The following is a 12,536-nucleotide window of genomic DNA, read 5'->3' as shown; positions in this document are numbered from 1 at the left end:
AGAATGGGAGAAAATAATAGCAAAGGAAATAACTGACAAAGAATTAATTTCCAAAATATATAAGCAGCTCATACAACTCAATACCAGAAAAATAAACACCCCAATCAAAAAGTGGGAAATAGACCTAAACAGACATTTCTCCAAAGAAGACATACAGATGGCTAACAAACACATGAAAAGATGCTCAATATCACTCATTATTAGAGAAATGCAAATCAAAATTACAATGAGATACCACCTCACACCAGTCAGAATGGCCATCATCAAAAAATCTACAAACAATAAATGCTGGAGAAGCTGTGGAGAAAAGGGAATGCTCTTGCATTGCTGGTAGGAATGTAAATTGATACAGCCACTATGGAAGACAGTATGGAGATTCCTTATGACCCAGCAATCCCACTACTACGCATATACCCTGGGGAAACCAAAAGTGAAAATGACACATGTACCACAATGTTCATTGCAGCACTATTTACAATAGCTAAAACATGGAAACAACCTAGAAGTCCATCTATTGATGAATGGATAAAGAAGCTGTGGTTCATATCTACAATGGAATACTACTCACCCATAAAAAGGAACACATTTGAGTCAGTTCTAATGAGGTGAATGAATAGAGCCTATTATACAGAGTGAAGTAAGTCAGAAAGAGAAATATAAGTATCGTGTACTGATGCACATATATGGAATCTAGAAAGATGGTACTGATGAATGTATTTTCAGGGCAGCAATGGCAAAACAAATATAAAGAACAGACCTGTGGACACAGGGGGACAGGAGGAGGTAGCGGGTGAGATGTATGGAGAAAATAACATGGAAACTTACAATACCATATGTAAAATAGATAGCCAATGGGAATTTGCTGTATGACTCAGGGAACTCAATCAGGGGCTATTTGACGATCTAGAAGGGTGTGAGGGAAGGGAGGTCCAGGAGGGAGAGGACATAGATATACCTATCTATGGCTGATTCTTATTGATATACAACAGAACACCAAAAAATTCTGTAAAGCAATTATCCTTCAATTAAAAAAATAAAGTGGCCAAAAAAAAAAAAAGAAAAGATTGAACTGAAAATAAACCAATTGGAATGGGAAATGGCCTTGTGTAGGATACCATGCAGGATGAGTTAAAGTGAAGTCAGGAGTGGCAGAGCCAGTTTGACAGAGGAAATGCAAATAGAATTTTGGCAAAAGGAAGTGAAGGGGTGGGAGTGGATAATTCCCCAAGGTTATAAAGACAAATTAAACTTAAAAGAGCAGTGACAGATTTAATGAAATCAAGATAGCTAGTAAAGAAGGTAAACACCTCTCCATCTCTAAATCATTCTCCTAAATCCTATAAAACTAGCAAAGATTTAAAATATATATACAAGGTCATACTTTTCAGCACCTTTTTTTCAGAACTATTAATCAGTTCCTTATGTGTGTCTGGGGGGTTCTACCATTCCTCATGATTTCTGTGGATTGAAAATTAAAAAACTTTTCAGTTCAGTTCAGTTCAGTCGCTCAGTCATGTCCAACTCTTTGCAACCCCATGAATAGCAGCACGCCAGGCCTCCCTGTCCATCACCAACACCCAGAGTTCACCCAAACTCATGTGCATCGAGTCAGTGATGCCATCCAGCCATCTCATTCTCTGTCGTCCCCTTCTCCTCCTGCCCCCAATCCCTCCCAGCATCAGAGTCTTTTCCAGTGAGTCAACTCTTCGCATGAGGTGGCCAAAGTATTGGAGTTTCAGCTTTAACATCAGTCCTTCCAATGAACACCCAGGACTGATCTCCTTTAGAATGGACTGGTTAGATCTCCTTGCAGTCCAAGGGACTCTCAAGAGTCTTCTCCAGCACCACAGTTCAAAAGCATCAATTCTTCAGCGATCAGCTTTCTTCACAGTCCAACTCTCACATCCATACATGACCACTGGAAAAACGATGGCCTTGACTAGACGGACCTTGGTTGGCAAAGTAATGTCTCTGCTTTTTAATATGCTATCTAGATTTGTCATAACTTTCCTTCCAAGGAGTAAGCGTCTTTTAATTTCATGGCTGCAGTTACCATCTGCAGTGATTTTGGAGCCCAAAACAATAAAGTCTGACACTGTTTCCACTATTTCCCCATCTATTTCCCATGAAGTGATGGGACCAGATGCCATGATCTTTTCTGAATGTTGAGCCTTAAGCCAACCTTTTCACTCTCCTCTTTCACTTTCATCAAGAGGCTTTTGAGTTCCTCTTCACTTTCTGCCATAAGGGTGGTGTCATCTGCATATCTGAGGTTACTGATAGTTCTCCCGGCAATCTTGATTCTAGTTTGTGCTTCTTCCAGCCCAGCGTTCCTCATGATGCACTCTGCGTATAAGTTAAATAAGCAGGGTGACAATATACAGCCTTGACGTACTCTGTTTCCTATTTGGAACCATGTTGTTCCATTGTTCCTGTTGTTCCATGTCCATTTCTAACTGTTGCTTCCTGACCTGCATATTGGTTTCTCAAGAGGCAGGTCAGGTGGTCTGGTATTCCCATCTCTAAAAAACAACTTTTAGAATTAAAAAAAAATTTTTTTTCTAATTTCTAAATCCATCAAGTTCACAAATCTTATGATCCACTACAAGTTTCAGCTAACTACCTCTTGACAGAAAATAGGTACAATGTTAAGAAACCTAAAATTACAGCCACTGGGCCAGACAAACAACATTCCCCACTCAAGAGAAGTCGATTTCTTTCCATTTCCCAATAAGCTCTGTAAGATTTCTGTAGTACTGTGTAAATTTGTAGGCATGTTTTGCAGAGACAGCCTAGATTTCTTGTCTGAAAACTTATACAAAATGGAATTAATGTAAGTATGGGGAAGTTTGTGATCACTTGCAAACTGCAAAAACAACAAAACATTACAACTAGATAAATAAATGGTAGGAAAATTGATTTGCTGTCCTTAGATTAGGACTTTTAAGCTTGGGATGTTTTTGTGGGAACATGTTGGCTAAAGAAGGTCCAAAAATATTATTACATTTTCTATTTTAAAATTAGCAGGCGAAAATATACAGTTCACCTCTGGAAAGCCAACCCACTGACAGTGCAACTGTCCCCAAGCCAGCAAGCATGAGGGAGGGAAGTACTGTCCCTCCGTGGGATGGTTCACTGCTAGAGGATGAGTTCTTCCAAGGTAAGTCTCTGCATTGAATTTCCTTTGGAATTTCCGGTACTAAAGGAAAGCAAGGGAGGCCTGGCATGCTGTGACTCATGGGATCGCAAAGAGTCGGACACGACTGAGTGACTGAACTGAACTGAACTGAAAGGAAAGCTAGTAATGATTACAGTTTATAATAAAATGCTCAAGCCCTTGTACTTTATTTTTAAAGTCCTCTTGTTATCCTTACCTGAAGAGGATGTGGTTACATGCTATTAACAGAAATATTAAAAAAATATTATATTTAAATATAATGTAAGTAAATATTCTTGGAGCAAGGCCTGATAAATCTATGGAATGGTAATAATGTTTAAAGATAAAAGGATTTATCTTTAGACATATATTTTTAAAGTTTACTATCCTTAATAGACATTTATTGTTCCTGATTAGGGCCTAAATGCACAGTGATGAAATCTAATTGTTGTTAAACTATTAACCTTGTACATTAGATAACAATAAATGCTAAAACAGATTCCAAAAGTACTATATACCCATGGATCTTATTATGTAAGCATCACTTACCTTGACATAGTTTATTTTGTATTAAAATAAACCTGGCCATATGAAATGTGAAATCTGAAATCATTCACCAGCTTCACCTCGAGGAACTAAATTCAGTTTGCAAAGGCAATGATATCACCTCAGCCCTATAGTTAGGACAAGAGGTGTGGTCACTGAGAGACCTCCAGCTGGATGTTCAATCTAGGCACTCCTTTCAGTAAAATGGTTCCTGGCAGAGAACTTGCTTCAGAGAAAAGAGACCCAGAGGAAAATTTCTGTTCCAAAACAAAGGTTTTGCCCAGTAGAGAAGACCTATTTTTCATGAAGTGAAGGAAAAAAATGACCGCTCTGAAAATAAAAAGGAGAAGAACAGCAGACTTTTTTACTTCAGAGTTGTGAGTCAAATAGCAGTACTGGGATTCAAGTGTTAAGAGTGGTTATCTCTAGTAAGAAGGACTCTAGGTGATTTTATCTCTTTTGTTATACTTTCCTGTATTTTCTATTATAACAACATATTTTTGTAGTCAGCAAAAGACTTTAATGAGGAAAAAATACTATAAACAGGTTGAAAGAGAAAACAGAAATCAGAGATTTCATTATAATTTGTTTAAAAGACAGATTTATAAAGGTTTCTTTTTTTTTTCCTTTTGCCCTGTCTTATATTTTGGCATTGCTTATTTTATCTGTGGATATAGTGAGTAAGCTATTTAGGGACAGGGGAAAAACTAATTTTTTTTTCATTAAAACATTAACAGGATGATTCCCTAAAGAACTCCTTAGTTACAGATATTTAATGCTCAGGGCTAGTTCTTTTGCTGCCTATGCAAACTTAATAGTACCAATTAATAAATAAAATAGGGTAGAGAAAATCCAGAGTGCATATCAAAAACTTCTTCAATACCTGTCCTAAAATAATTGGCATATTATAAGTACATCTCACTTATATTCACTCAGATACTGATACACCTCATTTTCTCTGTCATTGAAGAGTTAAAATTACAATTTTTAATGACAACAAAGAGTGAAACATTTTATGTAAATCAGAAGGAAAGATTCTGTAAGCGAAAAACCAACAATTTAAATAATTTCCATAGTTTATTTCTCACGTCATATTTTATTTTTTAATGAACATTTCTTCAAAATACACATCTACTCATTTATTGTAACATGAATATGATGAAATATATATTATAAGATAGGTCTTAGGGCATCTTAAAACTTTAAAAGATTTTGATTCTGTTTAAATTCTAACAGGTTTTTATTGAGGAAAAGATGTCAAATATGATTCAATAAACGATTCAAGGAAGTACCAACCAAATGAAAATACCCTGTGACTTATCTGAGATCACAGAGACAGTGGTCCTAGTAAACATGAGCCCTGGTTCTTGGGTTGGCCTAGGTCCTCGGAATTATAGGGAGGTCACTGGGGCCTGACTTACATACCAACTCTCTTGACCTTGCTACTGAGAGAAAAGTAAACATTGTTTGACAACAGCAACTTCACATCCTTGTAACATAATGAACTCATAGTGAAATCATCTTCAGTTCATTAAAAGAAAAAATGAAAAGTGAACTTTTGTGGCACAGTGGTTTCATGTATGGACTCAGGACATAGGCTGCCTGTATCCACTTACTAGCTGTATAAGCTGGGCAACTTAATTTCTTCATTCCTCAGTTTTCTCATTTATAAAATGAGAATAGTAACTACTAAACTTGCAAGATTATGTGAGGATTTAATGAGTTAATCTATTTAGTGCTTAGAACTGTACCTGATAGACACATATAAATGTCTACTGGGTCATATTTTTTTCAGAGGAAGCAAGCTACCATTAGTATAGCATTTGATGGTATTTCATAGAACTTTAATTTCTATATATTGCTCAAATTCATCCAAATAAGTATGTTTATAAATTGGGTGCCAAACTTTTGGCAATAAAGTACAGCTAAGTACAACATATTATTTATAGACTTTTATTTCTTTTACAATCCCCTGAGGTAAACACAGTTGGGAACGTTATAGCTACCTAATGACACAAAAGATGCACTAAAAGAAATCATGATTACAATCCTTGTTAGGTGAAAAAAAATGTAGCTTTATGTTTCAAAGGCATTATGGAAGGTTAACTTTGAAAAAGTATGAAAAAGTAACTTCCATTGCAGCCTTGTAAGAGTCAAACTATCTTAAAGACATAATCAGTTAATGTCATAATGTTTACGATGATATGATCTAAAAATTATAAGTGATTATGCTTCTTCAAGAAGGGCCTTTAAGAATTCAAAATAGTATTAGACTATAAAATCTTTTACCAAAAAAATGACATATATTCTCCTTTTAGTTTTAGATGATTTGGATAGCAAACTGGCTCAGGAACAATCTCCAAGCTCAGTTAATACCAGAACACCTCTCAACATTGGATCAAGAACGCAGTTCAGTCGTTTTTACTACAGTGGGAGCAAATACAATAATATCACAGGAAGGCACAAAAATTGCTATAATGAAACTTCTAATATGTCTATCTATGATGTCTTAAGACCAGGAACCCCTAGGGAAGGATTTAAAACCTTTTCTCCTAGAACAAGGACAATCTATGATATGTATAGGACAAGGGAACCCAGTGTCTTAAAAGAAGATTACGTGCAAAAGAATACTTTTGGTAGTACTTCTCTATGTTTTGACAGCAGGCAACGATCAGCCTCATCAGCTACAGGGTATTTCAAAGCAAGAAGCTTATATTTTCCAGCCACAACTCAGAATAAGAGTGGGTTTATATCACCAAGCCACCAACAGAGCCCAAAGAGAACTCCTTTATCATCTATCATATGGAATAGATCAGATCCTTCTAGAGACAGACAGAACCAGGAAGAGTTCCTCGAGGCACCATCACCAATGGAAATTGACCCTGCTGACCAGTATATGTATCCCAGGTGTTTCCAGGCGAATAGGAGATATGAATTTTACCATTCACAGAGTGTTTACCAAAGTGTTGATTTAAATGCTCCCATAGATAATTCAATGAGTCCTGACCCACTTGAGAACTCAGAAAATATGCCATTCTACCATGAAGATAACCCATTTACTAGGTCTTTCTTTAGCAATACCTTTGGACGGAGCAGGGGACAGAGATTTGAACAAAATCCTTTTTGGAGCCAACAGGAAGAACATTCTTCTTCTGACTTTCATCAAAGCAGGAAACCATTTGCTTCTTCTGACAGAGACTTTGAAATGATCTCCACTGAAGTAAACAGTGCACTTGCTGGTCATGGCCATAGTGTTCCTTCTCAACACTGGGGGTCATTTTCTCCTAGTTATAGAACAAATATATCCAGAAACCAACAGATACCACATCCCTGGCAGTTTGATTCTCAGACATCCACACTGGAGAGCATGGAGGTGTCACAAGGAAATGGGAACCAGTCTCCTCATTTCAGCCCAGCAAATGTTTGTTCCATGACTGGTGCAAGCTATCACATGAAATCTGGTGGGTTAGAATGTTCTCCTATGGGAGTACATGTAAACAAAGAACCTTACTCATTTGGAATTGCTCAAACTCTAGCATCCCCATTCAAAAGTACCTTCCCACACATTCCTGATGACAGAGGGAATCCTCAGAGTCCTAACTTTCAGATTCCCACAGTCACTTTGCAGAAAGTTAAGCCAGCCTCTCTTCCAAACAGAAACTATACAGAAGTCACTGCGACCAACAACGTTTCAGTTGATTCTCCACCTCTGACTGAAAGCCAAGCCAATATCTTGGTCACAGAAGTAAATAATGAGAAAGACTTGAAGGCATCTGTTTTGGAAAAAGACAAAAATATAAACAAGATAGGCCAGACAAACATGACAGGTGAAATACCCCAACTTGTTTCACAGACAGTAATTTCTAACCCTTTACCTGATGTTCAAAATCCCCTTTCCCAGGACTCAGACAAGAGCAACAGGTTTGTTTTTAATGCATCTACCACAGTAAGTTCAAAAAGGTTGCCTGGAGTCATTTCCAGGAGAGATACCCCCAAAATTCATAAAGCCAATGAACTAAAAAAAGTTAAGAGTTATACTGGGAACAGAAAACTTGACTCAGCAACTTCCTTTCCTTTCATTCGGGAAAGCAGAACAATATCACTTTTTCTCAGCCCAAATCAAGTTTGTCACCAGGAATTAACAGTAAGTAATGAAGATATTTCAAGCATAATTAAAAATAACCACGGGAGTTCTGAACATACTGATAATCAACACCCACAGTCTCCAGAAAAGCCTGCTCGTTTAGATACCAAGGGTGAAGAATGTATCACGACTTATTCTACAAGCTGTAGCAAGTCAGATGCTGATCACAACCTGCCTCGTAATTCTTCAGATCTGTCTTCAGGGGTACTACCAGATTCCTCACCATCAAATGATTCTTGCCTTGATGCTCCGGTAATTCCTTCTACCACAGTGTTCTGGAAATGTCCTTCAAAGAAAGACCCATCTGTGGGAGAAAGAGAAGACATTGATTACAAGAACCAAAACAGTCCACCTTCGCTACGCCACTTAGAAAACCAAAAGGGTAATGATAATCACACACCTATACATAATGAAGAGGTTAATGTTGTCAAATGCCAGTCACACCCTCTTTTCAGGGGTGGAAAGGGAAAAGGAAAAATAAGACAACGCATATCCTATATCGAAAAATTAAGCAAAACAGAAAATAGATCAGTGCCTACAAGTGATAGCAGCAGTCTCACTGAGGGAACTCAAAGCAATTCCAAGTCTCCTGAGCTTCATACAATTTATTGTACTTTACCAAGAAAATCAGCCGTTTTTCTCATTGATAGCAGGCACCCTGAAAGTACGATAATGCCTTCTTTGTTTAGGAATGAGCCAGTTGCATTACAAATGAAAAATGATGTGGAAGATCCAGTAGGAAAGAACACATCAAAAAAATTCAGTCCCAGTTCTTGTGAATCAGAGAGCGAATGTTCCAAAGTAGTCTCAGACTCAGTCTCAGTAGCACTTGAAGCCACAGAAGGGATGACAAATATGACAAACATTGGGTCTACTTCTGTTAGAAAAGGGCCACTTCCAGTCCTCATCAAGAGGGCTGTATCATGTCCTTCAGAAGTGCTTTATGCCTCAACTGAAAGAGATGAAAGAGATAAGTGCTTGGTTTCCAATACAGATGCTTCTCCTATAACACTGAGGCCTTGGGAGACACTCATTAACCCTCTGGGAAGTGACTCATCTGTTTGTGAGTGTTCTTTAAGCAAGCAACACGACCAGGAGGAATACTTACAAGAATACACTGAAAAGAATGGTGAAATTTCTGCCTCCAGGACAGGCATATTTTCCCATCCAAATGAACACCCTTTACCTTTTTCTTCAGATAAGTCAGGACAAGAAAGTGGGAAAACTTTACATAAATTTAAGACTACGAGTATGTTTTCTGTTTCTGGTGATGAAGATAATGTGAAATGTCTTGAGGTGGTTTCAATATATTATACTCTACCAAGGAAGCACAGCAAAAAATTCTGTGACCTTCTTCAAAAGTATACACAAAACATCGATTCACTTACAGAATCAACTAAAGTGGAGACTAAAACATCTCCTAATGCTTTAGAAAAAGACCAACTGAGTTGTCCTGCACAAGACCAGTCAGGAACACCTTTGTCTAGAGATACCTCTGCTCAGGAGAACAGCCGTCCTTCTCACATCACTGAAAATATGACTGTTTTACAATTACCAAGTGTTGAGTCCTCAGAATCTACATTACAGGAAATGGCTTCTATTGAAGCAGATGTTTCTCTTCATAAACGAGAACCTAAAACTGGAGAAATTTCCCCATACAACTTAGCTAAAACACCTCCATCTGATTCACAAAGCAGGAATGAGAAAGAGAAAAAATTGCAAAGTGAAACTGTGTTTACTTCACCAATGCTTCATGAGAAAAAAGTTACAAGAGAGAAATCTGAAAATTGTCTGCAATCCATTAAATCAGATGACAGTGGTTTTTCTAACCTCCCAGCCCATTCAGAAGAGAATGTTGAAAACTCCCACATCATTAGAAGTTCTGGGGAGTGTACAGTTAGTGATACAGCTGTTACAACTACTGGAAGTCTTCAAAAAGATATCGCAGGCATAGTTAAAGAGGAGAGCTCCAGTGGATTGCAGCCTAGGGAAGTCAGAGGGGAAATTAGAACAGATTTCCCAAAAAACTCTGAGAAACCACTTTCTGACTCAGAAAGCCAAGTCTTTGCTCTTACTCCAGCCTTGAGTAAACTACAGCTTGATGAGGAGACTTGTTCAAGTGAACAAGATTTAGACAGTTCACAGTCTGAACCCAGACTACCTGAGATAAGGCAGGAGGTAAATACGACAGAGAGCAAGGCTAAAGAGGAAATGCAGAAGTTGGCATGGAATCACTGTTCACTTCCTGAAGGGAGTAATCAAAGTAAAAAAAGCTTGGCTGACCTAGAAAAAGGGAAAAGCAGATCTTCAGTTAAACACAGATGGGCAGTTACGTCCAAAGCCAGCAGAAAATTTCCAGCTAAAGATTTATACCCTAGAAGACATGTAGCTACTATCTTTCCCCAAAGTGGGAACAGTTCTGGCTTTAGCAGTTTGTCTCTTGGCATACCAGAGTGCAACCCACTGTCCCTTGAGCCTACTTTAAAGTCCACAGAAACCACGGATGAAAGCAGGTTAAGTAATGATGGAATAAATGTGGAGAAATATGAGAACCCTCTCCAGCTTACTGCAATATCCAATAGAGAAGCTTCTCCACCCTTAAGCAATCAGAAGTCCAACAACATTTCACAACCACATCAAGACAAGTTTAAAAATATCTCAGAATCACAACCAAAGTGTGAGGATTCTGAGGATGTAACAGTAGCTCAGATTTTGGAAAGAGAATTAGGAGCCCTGGCCCAACCCACATTGATCAGCCTCAGGGAAGCAGACTTCCCTGACCATCAGAGGAAGTCAAAACCCCCTTTTCAACTGGAGCCTGTAGAGAAATCTACGGTTTGCAACCCACTGACCAGTTGTCAGCAAGGACAAAGCAGTGCTTCATCTCTGGAGTGTGAACGTCATGTACACCCCTATCGTTCAGAGAGCTTAAAAAGCGTCAGTGTACATGGTGATCTACCACGAATAAGTCATCCTCCAAAGGTCAGAGAGCGCCATTTCTCTGAAAGCACTTCTATTGATAATGTCCTGAGTCGACTGACCCTTGGGAGTGAATTCTCTAACAGCGGGTACAGTCGAAAATTTAAATCTTTTTCTGAACTTCCCTCCTGTGGTGAAAATGAAAGTTGGGCTTTGAACAACAGCAGGACAAAATTGGGTCCTAGGTCTGCAACATCTATATCCAGGCCTATTGACTATGGGATTTTTGGGAAAGAACAACAGCTGGCTTTCTTGGAGAATGTAAAAAGGTCACTCACACAAGGGAGATTATGGAAACCAAGTTTTCTTAAGAACCCTGGCTTCTTGAAAGATGATGTAATTAACCCTGCTAACCCGACAGAGTCATCGACTTCAAATTCTCCTAGTAAACAGAAGCCAGAGGATGGCTTATCTCTAAGTGTGCCACTTAATATCTATGAAGAGGATCCAGTAGACTCAGATTGTGACACAGACACGACCACGGATGATGAATACTACTTGGATGAAAATGACAAAGAGTCAGAACTGTGAGCCTTTTTCAATGAAATGTATAGCCTTTTCACCAAAATTTATATGTAAATAAAGTGTAAATATGTATGTCTATGGAAAGGACAGATACTAAAAAAATCTAGTCTGGGCACTAGCTGCTGTGAAACAATCTAAATTCTCTCCCCTCCACACCCCACCCCTCTCTATGTATCAGTCAGTCAGTAAGTTCATTCACTCAGTCGTGTCCTACTCTTAGCGACCCCATGAACCACAGCACGCCAGGCCTCCCTGTCCATCACCAAATCCCGGAGTTCACTCAAACTCATGTCCATCGAGTCGGTGATGCCATCCAGCCACCTCATTCTCTGTCGTCCCCGTCTCCTCCTAACCCCAATCGCTCCCAGCATCAGAGCCTTTTCTAGTGAGTCGCGTGAGGTGGCCAAAGTATTGGAGTTTCAGCTTTAGCATAAGTCCTTCCAATGAACACTCAGGATTGATCTCCTTTAGAATGGACTGGTTGGATCTCCTTGCAGTCCAAGGGACTCTCAAGAGTCTTCTCCAACACCGCAGTTCAGAAGCATCAATTCCTTGGCGATCAGCCTTCTTCACAGTCCAACTCTCACATCCATACATGACCACTGGAAAAACCATAGCCTTGACTAGACGGACCTTTGTTGGCAAAGTAATGTCTCTGCTTTTTAATATGCTATCTAGGCTGCTCATAACTTTCCTTCCAAGGAGTAAGCGTCTTTTAATTTCATGGCTGCAATCAACATCTGCATTGATTTTGCAGCCCAAAAAAATAAAATCTGACACGGTTTCCACTGTTTCCCCATCTATTTCCCGTGAAGTGATGGGACCAGATGCCATGATCTTCGTTTTCTGAATGTTGAGCTTCAAGCCAAACTTTTCACTCTCCTCTTTCAATTTCATCAAGAGGCCTTTGAGTCCCTCTTCACTTTCTGCCATAAGGGTGGTGTCATCTGCATATCTGAGGTTATTCATATTTCTCTCGGCAATCTTGATTCCAGCTTGTGCTTCTTCCAGCCCAGCATTCCTCATGATGTACTCTGCATATAAGTTAAATAAGCAGGGTGACAATATACAGCCCTGACGCACTCCTTTTCCTATTTGGAACCAGTCTGTTGTTCCATGTCCAGTTCTAACTGTTGCTTCCTGACCTGCATACAGGTTTCTCAAGAGGCAGGTCAGGTGGTCTGG

General features: G+C 38.9%; 1 protein-coding gene across 5 annotated transcripts in view; it reads left to right on the top strand.

Moving 5' to 3' along the window:
* The window catches only part of EXPH5 (exophilin 5), a 114,252-nt gene extending 102,397 nt beyond the window's left edge, over positions 1-11,855 (top strand). For 3 of the 5 annotated variants that reach the window (XM_055422972.2, XM_088842915.1, XM_055422976.2), the window contains 2 exons: positions 3,025-3,160; positions 6,022-11,855. In XM_055422972.2, coding sequence (XP_055278947.2) covers positions 3,025-3,160; positions 6,022-11,357 — 5,472 coding nt within the window. In that variant the 3' untranslated portion in view covers positions 11,358-11,855. The remainder of the gene's footprint in view (positions 1-3,024; positions 3,161-6,021) is intronic. The other 2 variants (XM_055422973.2, XM_055422977.2) reach the window with 1 other exon arrangement.
* The last annotated feature ends 681 nt before the right edge of the window (positions 11,856-12,536 follow it).

The sequence above is a fragment of the Moschus berezovskii genome, chromosome 14 (assembly GCF_049115385.1).
Source record: "Moschus berezovskii isolate FMDL1 chromosome 14, NW_MosBer_1.0, whole genome shotgun sequence".
Taxonomy (NCBI): Eukaryota; Metazoa; Chordata; class Mammalia; order Artiodactyla; family Moschidae; genus Moschus; species Moschus berezovskii.
Note: the sequence above shows the minus strand (reverse complement) of the source record. Positions and strands in the feature narration are given on the sequence as shown.